The sequence below is a fragment of the Centropristis striata genome, chromosome 17 (genome assembly GCF_030273125.1).
Source record: "Centropristis striata isolate RG_2023a ecotype Rhode Island chromosome 17, C.striata_1.0, whole genome shotgun sequence".
NCBI lineage: Eukaryota > Metazoa > Chordata > Actinopteri > Perciformes > Serranidae > Centropristis > Centropristis striata.
The window spans coordinates 6,964,559-6,977,863 of NC_081533.1; the positions used below are offsets into that span (position 1 = coordinate 6,964,559).

General features: G+C 43.2%; 1 protein-coding gene across 1 annotated transcript; it reads left to right on the plus strand.

Annotated features, from left to right (window-relative positions):
* The first annotated feature begins 1,376 nt into the window (after positions 1 to 1,376).
* Positions 1,377 to 13,009, plus strand: LOC131990149 (zinc finger BED domain-containing protein 4-like). Its single transcript, XM_059355550.1, has 8 exons — positions 1,377 to 1,412; positions 1,509 to 1,626; positions 1,774 to 1,913; positions 2,013 to 2,144; positions 2,506 to 2,592; positions 2,674 to 3,265; positions 3,352 to 3,602; positions 12,662 to 13,009. The coding sequence occupies exons 1-8, from the start codon at positions 1,377 to 1,379 to the stop codon at positions 13,007 to 13,009; spliced, it is 1,704 nt and encodes a 567-aa protein (XP_059211533.1).
* Positions 13,010 to 13,305: the final 296 nt, after the last annotated feature.

Consider the following 13,305-nt stretch of genomic DNA (forward strand, 5'->3'; position numbering starts at 1 on the left):
CGTCTCGAGTTATTTGGATCGAAGAGAGGGAATGTTGGGCAGTTGTTGACACAGATTCCACAAAAGACCAGGGTTGGTCCATACACAATGGCCCTCATCTATCAAACGAGCGTAGAAACCAGCGCAGATCTGAGTGTATATTTCGTCTTACGACAGGGTTCACGTGGGATTTATCAAACGATCGTATCTCTCCAATCACAGCGTAAGAATGATCGGCTGTTGATAAATGTGGCAGCTCGAAACGAGCGTCATTTAAATGTCACGCCCTAATATATACCCGATTCAGATGACTCGCCTCCAGAGTTTACGACACCGAAGAACGCAATACGGCCAAAAAGAGGACCTCTTCTTTACATTTACTAATAATGATGTCCTAGTCAGAGGAGCGTGTGACAGCGCTGATTGGAAATGTTTCTATTCGGGCAGCACCGCTGGTAAAAGAGAGCTGACGCTCCGGTGTCCAGCAGGATAACTGTAAACAGCAGAAGACAACAACATTTAATATCCTCGGCTGGCATTCTGTTTAAAGAATTTCACGATCGCAGGGTGTATTTATTTTTGGATTATGTTTTAATGATAAATTATGTAGTCTAAACATGTTTTGCTTTGTCACCATTAAAAATCAAAACACCACAGAGTTTGATCAGCTCCAGGCATCGATACTAGTATAGTCTAAGATCAGTTCTCCGACTCAGACGTGTGGACTTCACGCTGACTCAAATTTGCACGAGCGTACACAAGCTGAGAGCAGACGTGAGATCTGATCGTACCCTCCGCTCACGTCCATATTGATAAATGCCGAGGCTTGCGTAGAAATGATCGTACGCCCACTTTACGATCACTTTCTGACGTACGCTCGTTTGATAAATGAGGGCCATTATGTACTCATATCACAGTCCTACTCTATTAGTTGTGTAGTTCAATCCAAACATTGCTTGGTTGGTTAAGCTTTCTTATAGATTGTGGCAGATCACCCTGCCTATAACACAAAGTCATAAGTGTGCAGTTAAGAGTAGCCTGATATCTTCTAGCTATAGCCTGGTGGGTGCACACACTAGAGTTAGTAGTGATGGGTCGGATCGTGCCGATGCTTCGGAGCGTGTGTCGAGAAATCCCGGAAGTCTTTGGTGGAGCGCGTATCGACGCTTGTGTTGTTTAGGGCGAGTGACGTCATTGATGACGTTCGAAGCCTCGGTGGTTCAGGAAATGGTTCGATTACTGGCGGGATTTATGAACCTATAAGTACTGCAATGGAGCCGCTCACACTTTGTGGGTTTGTGTTGGCGATTTGTTGGTTTGTTTGTGACATAGATATATATCTTGTACTACAAATACATTTTTCCATGGAACCTGTGAGAAAGAGAAAGTTTTCCCCCATGTGGGAACACTTTGAGCAGATCTCCCCCAACAAGGTAAATACACTTTCAGTATTATAATAATAATAATAATAATAATAATAATCTTATTTTTGTATGCAATGTACTATTTTTTTTTTCTTTTAATCCAAGGTGAAGTGTTTGTTGTGTGCCAAGGAATTGGGATACAACAATAACACCTCATCCATGTTGAGGCATTTTCGTGCTTTGCATGAAAACAGTGAGGGGAATGTGGCTGGACCCAGTCCAGGTAAGTCATTTCAAATATCCACTGTATGAACATACTTTTCAATTCCTAACACATCTTCTAATCAACTATAATAATGTAATGTACATAACTAATGATATATTTTTAAAATCCAAAACATGTAAACACATGTCTTCTTTTCTCTCCCAGTGAGCAGAAAGAAGGACCTGGACGATGCCTTGGTGTCAATGATTGTCAAAGACACCCAGCCTTTCAGTATAGTGGAGGACACAGGATTTAGAGAGTTTGTGGCTAAACTAGATCCAACCTACATCCTCCCAACAAGAAAGGTTTGTTTGGTGACATAGATGAAGCATGAGAGTACTATTGAATTCAATGCATTGATTATTATTTTCTTCTTTTAACCTTTCTTTTCACCTTTCCTTTAGGTTGTTAAGGCCATGGTTGAAGACAGATACCAGCATGAGAAGGAGAAGGCCAAAGCTGAGGTCCAGAAAGTAGCTGCAGTTAGTTTGACAGCAGACATGTGGACATCTATAAACATGGATGCATACTTGGCTGTAACATGCCATTTTATAGATGAGACGACATGTCTGAAGTCTGCACTACTTGGTGTGCAGAAATTCCCCAGGCACACACAGCAGAAAACCTGGCCACTGTGAAATCCTCCCTCATGGATGACTGGGGCATCCGATCAAAAGTAACTTGTTTAGGTCAGTTTACTGTGCAAGGCTAAATGTGAGGACAAAGAGTTGCACCTAAATTTCATTGTATATGTTGTGCGATGATAATAAAGCATCTTTCTATCTATCTATCTCTCTAGTTACTGATGGTGCATCCAATATGATTGCCTGTGGCAGGGAGCTGCAGTTGCGCCATGCAGTGTGTATTGCTCACACACTAAATTTGGTTGTTAAAAAGGCCCTGGAATTAACTCCAGTACTGTCCAGCATTCGCATGAAGGCAAGAAAGCTGGTGGGCTATTTTAGAAGCAGCACAACTGCCAAAGTGAGTAACATTATTTTCACATTTGTTTACACATTATTTTGCATTGCTACATGTGAAACATTTACTTTTTTATGTTTAAAGGAAAAGCTGGACCAAGTACAAGACCAGATGGGGAAGCCCAAAAAGAAACTGATTCAAGAGGTCGAAACTCGGTGGAACAGCACCTTCCAGATGTTGGAGCGCGTTGCAGAGCTCAGGGAGCCTGTGGGGGCAGCTTTGGCAGGACTCAAAACAGACATTCCTGCTCTGACCTCAGACGACCTCACTATTGTGTGTGGGTGCTTGGCAGTACTGTCACCTTTTTTTGAGGCCACAACTGAGCTCTCGGAAGAGAAAAGGGTGTCTTGCTCTAAAGTGGTCCCATTGCTGAAGATGGTTGAGAAGCTGATCCAGGAGGAGACTGCAAAGGCAGCTGTACCAGTGGCTCGGGAACTGGGGGGGCACCTGATAAGGCTCCTGAGAGAGAAGCTGTACAAAGTTCAGAGCATGAGCATCCTGTCGCTTGCAACACTGCTCGACCCACGGTTCAAGGCACTTGGCTTCTTCTGTCCGATGAAGACAGAGGAAGCCATCAAACGACTGACGGCAGAATGTGCCAACATTATCGGGTCTCGTACTCATTCACTGCCACCTGTAGCGTCCACTTCACAGGATTCTGGAGCTGAAAGACCTGGTAGGTATTTTTGGTTTGATTTACATTGTACTTATGACCTAATTTATATATGTTATATATTTATATATATATATTCTGCTTCCCAGGAAACAAACTATGGAGCCATTTGGATGCCATGGTGTCAGAATCAAGAAAGACGAGTAATGTTTTTGCTGATGCCACAGTGGAAGCACAACGGTACCTGGCTGAACCGAATATTGCCAGGACTGAGGATCCTCTGCAGTACTGGGAGAGGCAGAGGCAAATATACCCGAGCCTATATAGGCTAGCTCTGGGGTACTTGTGCACCCCTGCCTCCTCAGTCCCATGTGAACGAGTTTTTTCAAAAGCTGGAGAGGTTGTCTCCAAAAAAAGAAACCGGCTGAGTCCGAGCACAGTGGAGAAATTGTTGTTTTTAAACTGCAACCAATAAATTCACAAGCACTATTGATGTCCCATCTCTGTCCCATCTCTGTCCCATGCTTTGAAAACACTGTAACACTTTTAACAAACATCTCATGTCCTATTGGATTTATTTTATCATTGACTGAAATGATAAAAAAAAGTAAAAATAAAGTAAATAATAATGATGACTATATATTAATAATAAATACTAATACACTGCTATTAGCATTACCCACATATTAATCAAAACAACAGATAAATGAACCACACAAAATCAAATTAAGTGTTTTTATTCAAGTTGGCAGTGATTATTCCCATGCACCAAGAGGCCTCACAAACAGCTCAAAGGTCAATGACGATTTGGACCAGCAGGGGGTTTGTGAGCACATGAAGCCTCAAGATATGAACCTTTTCTCGAACCAGTTGGCTGGAAAGGTTCAAGGCTTCATGAGGCTTCATCTACCCATCACTAAGAGTTAGAGCTAGAAATAGTGGCTCATGAACACTTACACAGTTTATGTACATTTGTTGTTATGCATTATTTTTCTTACCGCCCGCAGTACTTCCTGGTTGGTGAAAGGACCCGAGGACAGTGAATGCTGCCCTTTTATTTGCCTGTGTGGCATGTGGGACATAATTGGGCCAAACCAATGTTTCTTTTTTTCCCTCTTTTTTTCAGGGCTTATTGGTTGAAATATTGTTGTAGAATATTTATCACCATGTTGAGATAAGACTGAAATATTTGAGTGATGATGTCCAATGTACTTGATGTCCAATGTACTTTAATTTATTATTTAATGGCCTGGAATGGTCTGTTCCAGAGGAAGGAGCTTAGACTTTATATTTGGAGATTTTTTTGCTCACTTGAGGTAGTCGCTGGGGGACTGCTGAGCTGTGCTGACCCTCCCGTGTAGAAAATGTATTTAATTAGGGACCGAGCACTAACGGTGCGAGGACCCTATTGAAATTGGTCCGTTTTTTATTAGGGACCGAGCACTAACGGTGCGAGGACCCTATTGAAATTGGTCCGTTTTTTATTATTAGGGGCCGAGCACTAACGGTGCGAGGACCCTATTGTAATTGGTCCGTCTATTATTATTTCGACAAATGAATCGCCTTTTTGAAGCCTTAATCATAATCAAAAACTCCCCAAACTTGGCACAAAATTCAATCGTGGCGAAAATGTACGTATTTCATTGCTTTCAGAAATGGGTGTGACAAAATGACCTACTAGCGCCCCCTAGAATTCAGCCCCTCACACAGGTTTGTCGTAGAGACACGAAATTTGGTACATACATGTATCATGGGAAGACGCACCAAAAAGTCTCAAGAAGCCATACCCTAAAATGTACAGGAAGTCGGCCATCTTGGATTTTATATGGAATTTTCGCCATTTCCACGTTGCATACTTTAACGAACTCCTCCTACAGATTTCACCCGATTTACATCAAACTTGGTCAGTGCCATCACAACAAATTTGTGATCAAAAGTTGTATAAAACTTTACCGACGGTCACACTATGTGGGCGTGGCATGCCGCCAAAATATGGCGTCTCGCCAAAAAACACGAGATCGTCATAACTTCTCCATTCTTTGTCCCATCTGGTCCAAACTTCTCATGCTTCATCAGAGTCCAGCCCTTAACACTTCTAAATAACAATATTTCATAAAGCCCCGCCCCTTATGCTATATCCACGCCGCCTTTCATCACATGACCACCTTGCATACTTTAACTAACTCCTGCTACAGATTTCACCCCATTGACTCCAAACTTGGTCAGTACCATCAAAGGGCCTTGGGGATAAAATTTAGTATAAAGCTTTACCGACGGTCACACTATGTGGGCGTGGCATGTCAGCAAAATATGGCGTCTCGCCATAAAACACGAGATCGTCATAACTTCTCCATTCTTTGTCCCATCTGGTCCAAACTTCTCATGCTTCATCAGAGTCCAGCCCTTAACACTTCTAAATAACAATATTTCATAAAGCCCCGCCCCTTATGCTATATCCACGCCCCCTTTCATCACATGACCACCTTGCATACTTTAACTAACTCCTGCTACAGATTTCACCCGATTTACTTCAAACTTGGTCAGTAGCATCACAAGTCCTTTGGGATCAAAAGTTGTTTACATCTTGACCGAGAGTCACACTATGTGGGCGTGGCATGGCGGCAAAATATGGCGTCTCGCCATAACACACGAGACTGTATAACTTGACCATACATTGTCCAATCTGTCCCAAATTTCACACACGTGATTAGGGTCCAGCCAGGAACACACCCACATGTCCATCTTCACAGACAGTCACAGCGCCCCCTGCTGGCTACAGGAAGTCACATGTTTTATACTTAGCCCTCGCAGTAGGCTTCATGTAGAGACACAAAATTTGGTACACACATGAATCATGTGGAGACGCACCAAAAAGCCTCTTGGATCCATACCTCAAACCCAACAGGAAGTCCGCCATCTTGGTTCGAATATCGCACAATTCATCGTTTTTACCCATTTCCACGCTGCATACAGTACTTTAACGAACTCCTCCTACAGATTTCACCCGCTTTACTTGAAACTTGGTCAGTAGCATCACAAGGCCTTTGGGATCAAAAGTTGTATACATCTTGACCTTGGGTCACACTATGTGGGCGTGGCATGGCGGCAAAATATGGCGTCTCGCCATCTAACACCAGACTGTATAACTTCACCATACATTGTCCAATCTGTCCCAAATTTCACACACGTGATTAGGGTCCAGCCCTGAACACACCCACGTGTCAATATTGACACACAGTCATATCGCCCCCTGCTGGCAACAGCAAGTAACATGTTTTACACCTACCCGAGCACAGTGGTAGGAGACACGCCATTTGGTATGCATAGGGACTTAGCCCACAGCGCTGCGTCTGACGTGCCCTCCCCCGACGTGCCCTCCCCCGACGGCTCCACTCTGCGAGGGCCTGTTCAGTACTCCGTGCAGTCCTAGTTTTTTGATGTTTTGGAAGTTTTCTTTTGATGTAAATAGTTCTTGTGGTTGACCATAATAAATGGGATTTTTTGCACCGTCGTTTTTTTGACTGCGCCTTTATTTTTGTAAGGCAGTTTTCCCTTACAAATTGGTTTTTGGGGGAATTTTTCCAGTATGCCAAACGGCAACCTACCCTCACTCTGAGTCAGAGTGTGACATAGATCATTAGGGACTGAGCACTAACGGTGCGAGGACCCTATTGTAATTGAAGGGATTATTAGGGACCGAGCACTAACGGTGCAAGGACCCTATTGTAATTGGTCCATCACTTTACTTAAAGCATACATTGATCATTTATTTATACTTATGGCATCCTATGAGTCCTTATAACAATTGATTGTTGAGGTGTGTGCATAGAGCAGTATGAGTAGTTGTAATGTATTATAAGCCTCATCAGTCAGCCTGTAGTTTATAACCAGTCAAGAGCACTCATAAGACACTTGGATTTATAAGTCATTATAAGCTATATTTATAACTGTTGATATAGTGCATCATGAAGCTTTATATGTGTTTATGAATGCAGTCATAATGCATTATGATTGATTATAATGAGCATTATAATTCACTATGAATGCGCTCATAATGCACTATAGATGTAGTCTTCATAGAAAGTGTTACCCAATATTTCATAAAGCCCCGCCCCTTATGCTATATCCACACCCCTTTCATAAAATGACCACGTTGCATACTTTATATAACTCCTCCAACAGATTTCACCCCATGGACTTCAAATTTGGTCAGTACCATCACAAGGGCTTTGGGATCAAAAGTTATATAAATCTTTACCGCCTGTCACACTACGCCATAACACACGAGACTGTATAACTTGACAATACATTGTCCAATCTGTCCCAAATTTCGCACACATGATGAGGGTCCAGCCCGGAACACACCCACGTGTCAATATTGACACACAGTCATAGCGCCCCCCGCTGGCTACAGGAAGTAACTTGTTTTATACTTAGCCCTTGCAGTAGGTTTCACGTAGAGACACGAAAATTGGTACACACATTACTCATGTGGAGACGCACCAAAAAGCCTCTTGGACCCATACCTCAAACCCAACCGGAAGTCCGCCCTCTTGGTTTGAATATCGCACTTGTCATCGTTTTTGGCCATTTCCAGGTTGCATACTTTAACAAACTCCTCCTAGACAAGTTAAAAAAAAATTAGGCTCCATGTTAGTTCAGACTTTTATTGTAGAGGGTGTTTCCTGTTCTGCTCACTGTGAGTTCAGACTTTTATTGTGGAGGGTGTTTCCCTATGAGGCTCACTTATAGTTCAAACTTTTATTGTGGAGGGTGTTTCCTGTGAGGCTCACTTATAGTTCAAACTTTTATTGTGGAGGGTGTTTCCTGTGAGGCTCACTTTGAGTTTAGACTTTTATTGTGGAGGGTGTTTCCTGTGAGGCTCACTGTGAGTTAAGACTTTTATTGTGAAGGGTGTTTCCTTTGAGGCCCACTGTGAGTTCAGACTTTTATTGCGGAGGGTATTTCTTGTGTTGCTCACTGTGAGTTCAGACCAGACTGTATATAAATAATGGACGTAGTCACCGTGACGTCAACCACTGGTTTGTGGACTGCCCGTTGGAAGCCTCGAGTTCAGCGTTAAACTCGTCGCCATCTTGCGTCGCCATCTTGTTTCTGATACACTTAGTAGACCATAATTGGACTGTGGCGGAGCGCGAGGGATCTGATGACACTGACTACACGCCTCTCTACACTGGCAACCTGACTGAGAGAAGCCGCTGCTAATTCATGTTAGCATTAATTGGAGCATTAACTGGGATGTTGGTTTTGGCTAGCAAAAAAACAAAAACAAAATGTATCTTTCTTACCTCAGAAAACTGAGTAGTGACTCCTTGGAGTGTCTGTTAGTCCAACCAAACACTGAACAAGACATTTTTACTGAACAAAACGTTCATAACGTCATGAAGTGAAAATACAGTGTGAAAGGGTCAAAGTTATGAGACCAATTTTCAAGGTTTACTCATGCAATTTTTCTAACATTACCGATTTGAATAATTCTGACACCAACAGGAAAAAACCTCACCAATTATTTCTGCGCAGATCGTTGATGGGGAATGAAGAGCAGGAGGCCTTCCAAGTTCTCAGTTTAACATAGTTTTATTACAATACGTCAAAAAATGTGCATTTTACAGAGATTCTCCGGGTTCAAAAACTCATGTCCCTGAATACAAACAGACAGGTTTCAGTTCGTGAAGTCTGAACCCTGTCTCTCTCCCTACAAACCCATTAAAAACCTTACAATTGTTTACAAAACATGCTGGTCAATTTCTTCCAGGAAGTTCCGCCTTCTTCATCCGCTGATTCGCCAGTTTTAATCCATACAAGGCCACGTCATGTCACCTGGACAACAATCTTGCTGCCGGAACCAGACCTTGCCCTGACCTACTAACAAACTTGTTAGCACAAACATTTTACCTTGTTATGACTTACAGAGATCACTTCACACGGGACTCCCATTCCACTTCCCATGATCACCGCTCTCTCCAGACACATAATACCCACACACTCTGCACAGTAAAAATTGTGCACCAATACATCTGGATGTCATTCTTTGTGATTATAGAATATTAATCAGTTTAAGCCAATGAAATATATGTAATCAAAATAAATAAACTCAAACTCAAACCTCTCCAAGGTTTAGTGAATTATGCATACATAGTGACCTTTGATAGTGACCTGCGTTACGCACAGAGACAGAGAACAGAGACAGACAACAGAGACAGTCAAAATATTCAAATTATTTTAACAGTAAACGTCCTCTTTTCTATCTATATAACGTTATATATAACTTTATTGACACGTTGCCGTGGATACGCATTGCCCTGCTTCTCTCCTGGTGACGGCTGGCCTTGTCAGTGACCTGTTGCCACACCCCAAATCATACGATTCTTTATCTTCTATTTTCTGCTAAATCGGGCCATTATTAGAACTATTGACATCAAATTGTCTTGAAGATGATTTTTTACTAGCGATTGAGACCATATTGTTGTCCTGAAAAAAAATTCTGAGGTAATAAATCGAGTCAGAAGTTTTCAAATTTTGCTCTGAAATGAATGGGCAGATTTTTTTTGCAGCCAAATTTAGCACCCCCTACTGGAATTTTCGGTGGATTGCAGGCTTAAGGCACTTCCTGGTTGGCCTCCATGCTCAGACACGGAGATTGCCGCTTGGTTCAGACTTTTATTGTGGAGAGTATTTCCTGTGCTGCTCACTGTGAGTTTAGACTTTTATTGTGGAGGGTGTTTCCTGTTAGGCTCACTGTGAGTTCAGACTTTTATTGTGGAGGGTGTTTCCTGTGAGGCCCACAGTGAGTTCAGACTTTTATTGTGGAGGGTGTTTCCTGTGGGTCCACCACATTTAGTTAGTTTAGTATTTATTAAATATAGTTTAACATAAACAAGTTTAATTCCCATAAAAAATCTGTCTCACCTACAGGGAAGACTTCTCTCTCTGTCCTCCTGTCTGTTCTCCTGTCTGTTCTCCTGTCTGTCCTCCTGTCTGTCCTCCAGTATCACCTCCTGTCTCTCCTCCTGTCTCCGCTCCTGTCTGTCCTCCTAACTGCCCTCCTGTCTCACCTCCTGTCTCTCCTCCTGTTTCACCTCCTGTCTGTCCTCCTGTCTCACCTCCTGTCTGTTCTCCTGTCTGTCCTCCTGTATCACCTCCTGTCTCTCCTCCTGTCTGTCCTCCTAACTGCCCTCCTGTCTGTCCTCCTGTCTCACCTCCTGTCTCTCCTCCTGTTTCACCTCCTGTCTGTTCTCCTGTCTGTCCTCCTGTCTCACCTCCTGTCTGTTCTCCTGTCTGTCCTCCTGTCTCTCGTCCTGTCTGTTCTCCTGTCTGTCCTCGTGTCTTTCGTCCTGTCTCACCTCCTGTCTGTCCTCCAGTATCACCTCCTGTCTCACCTCCTGTCTGTCCTCCTAACTGCCCTCCTGTCTGTCCTCCTGTCTCACCTCCTGTTTCACCTCCTGTCTGTTCTCCTGTCTGTCCTCCTGTCTCACCTCCTGTCTGTTCTCCTGTCTGTCCTCCTGTCTCTCGTCCTGTCTCACCTCCTGTCTGTTCTTCTGTCTGTCCTCCTGTTTCAGCTCCTGTCTCTCCTCCTGTCTCACGTCCTATCTGTCCTCCTGTCTCACCTCCTGTCTGTCCTCTTGTGTCCTCCTCCTCCTCTTTTTTTTCTCCATCATTCTGTCCTTTCTCCTCATTGTCCTGTTCAACCTCTCCATCATTTTCCTCTCCTCCTTGTTCTTCTTCCTCCTCCTCCTCTTTCTGTGCCTCCTTTTTCCGCTCCTCATCTTTCTGCTTCTCCTCCTCTTCCTCCTCCTCCTCCTCCTCTTTCTGTTCCTCCTCCTCCTCCTCCTCTTTCTCTACATCTCTTTCTCCTCCTCTCCCCATTTCGTCCTTCTCTCCTCCTGCGTCCTCCTCTTTCTGCTCCTCCTCCTCCTCTTTCTCAACATCTCTTTCTCCTCCTCTGCCCATTTCGTCCTCCTCTCCTCCTGCATCCTCCTCTTTTCTAGTGTCATATGTTGCTGTCATAGATGTTAACATGATATCTCTTATCCATATATTCATATTAATAAGGATTTAACTGAGTACATTTAATGTAATATCTGCTGTGTTGATGTACTTTTACTTTACTTGGTTATTCTTAATTTCAGCTACTTTATACTACTGTACTTTATAATCCCAGGATTTTTTTTATTTCCTATATAAAATTACATATATAAAAACTATTATGATGCAGTATTTCAACCTAATACTCATCTGCTTAATAGTACACAAAGTACCCAAAACTATCTCCACACGGATGAACATTAAACTACTTGTTATTTGTTAGTATATGTTTGTGATACAAACAGAGTAATAAAGTATTCTGTAAAATTAGTTATTTAACTTTTTTCTAAGTAAGTATCTGAGTATTTCTGAGATAATATGAAGTATATTTACACTTACTGACATGGACAGACTGAGGCCAAGTACACACACCAGTATCAGAGTGACCTTCATCGTTTACTGTAATACAACAAGTACAGTTACAGCAATACAACAAGTTCAGTTACTGCAATACAACAAGTACTGTTACAGCAATACAACAAGTACAGTTACTGCAATACATCATGTACTCTTACTGCAATACATCATGTACTCTTACTGCAATATAACAAGTACTGTTACTGCAATACAACAAGTACTTTTACTGCAATACATCGTGTAATGTTACTGCAATATAACAAGTACAGTTACTGCAATATAACAAGTACTTTTACTGCAATACATCGTGTAATGTTACTGCAATATAACAAGTACAGTTACTGCAATATAACAAGTACTGTTACTGCAATACAACATGTACTGTTACTGCAATACAACGATAAGTACCAGTGCATATCTAAAGGTATTTGTACTCACTCACTTCTGCTTTTCTGGTCAGTGCAGTTGCAGTAGTACTCTGTCGTAATAGTACTAAGAGGGTGAAGTAGGTCGGTCTCATATTTAAACTGTTCTAACGTCCTGAGGCAGCCAATCACAGGACAGGACGCAGCATGACATCACACCCTGTGGTCGATGCGGTGAGACAGTAACGAGGACGCCGTCTGGATTTAATTCAGGATGTGAAGGAGCAACCGCCCACCTGTCTGGACTCCATTTAATAGAGAACAAACTAGAAAAACACCCAAAACACTCACAGGTCTCTGCTGCAAACATGTACTAGCTACCCTGAAGTGCAAACCACACCAGCAATTCACCATAACATGCCAGCAATTCATCACAACACACCAGCAATTCACCACAACACACCAGCAATTCACCACAACACACCAGCAATTCATCACAACACACCAGCAATTCGCCACAACACACCAGCAATTCATCACAAATATAAATATACAAGCCGGCGATCGATAGGGTGCTAGCATTAGCGGGCTAACAAGAACAAGACCAACTCGCCACTGCATATGGCTAAAGGGGGAACTCCAGTCCATAGAACCCCTCATCAATGAGCTCTTCCAGCGGCAGTCTGAGCTGTGCTCTCGCCTGGCAATCCTCGAAGCTCGGGACACTCAGCGGTCCTCAGCGGCAGTTCCCAAAGATGTCCCCTCCACATCTGCCATGCCTGATGTCCCCAGCATATTGGACACTCACTCTTCCTTATGGTCGTCTGTTGATAAGACGCGGAAACGGCTTCATGCTCAAACACCACGCCAGAGTTTCCAGCCGCGATTCACCCCCGGGGCAGAAAGCGTCATACTCCTCGAACTACTGCACCGATGTCCCATGGTAAACGGGCTAGATGTTCACCACCTCCACCAGTAACTGACGCTGAATCCTGGCCCCCTCTCCCAGCCCCACAGTCCTCCCTCCCTCCGGCATTAGTGGAGACGGTCCCTGGGAGGATGAGTGATGACGTCATCTGTGCAGGTGACTCTAACTCTTCTTCTTCTTCTACTACTCTGGATGTCACAGTCATCGCCGATGTACTCCTTTCACCTAGACTGTCTTTGTATGATAAAGGCTGTAAAAACCAACCTCTGGTAATTCTTGTAATTGGTGACTCCATTATTAGAAACATGCATCTCCCAGGCTCTATCACTTACTGTCTCTCCAGTGGG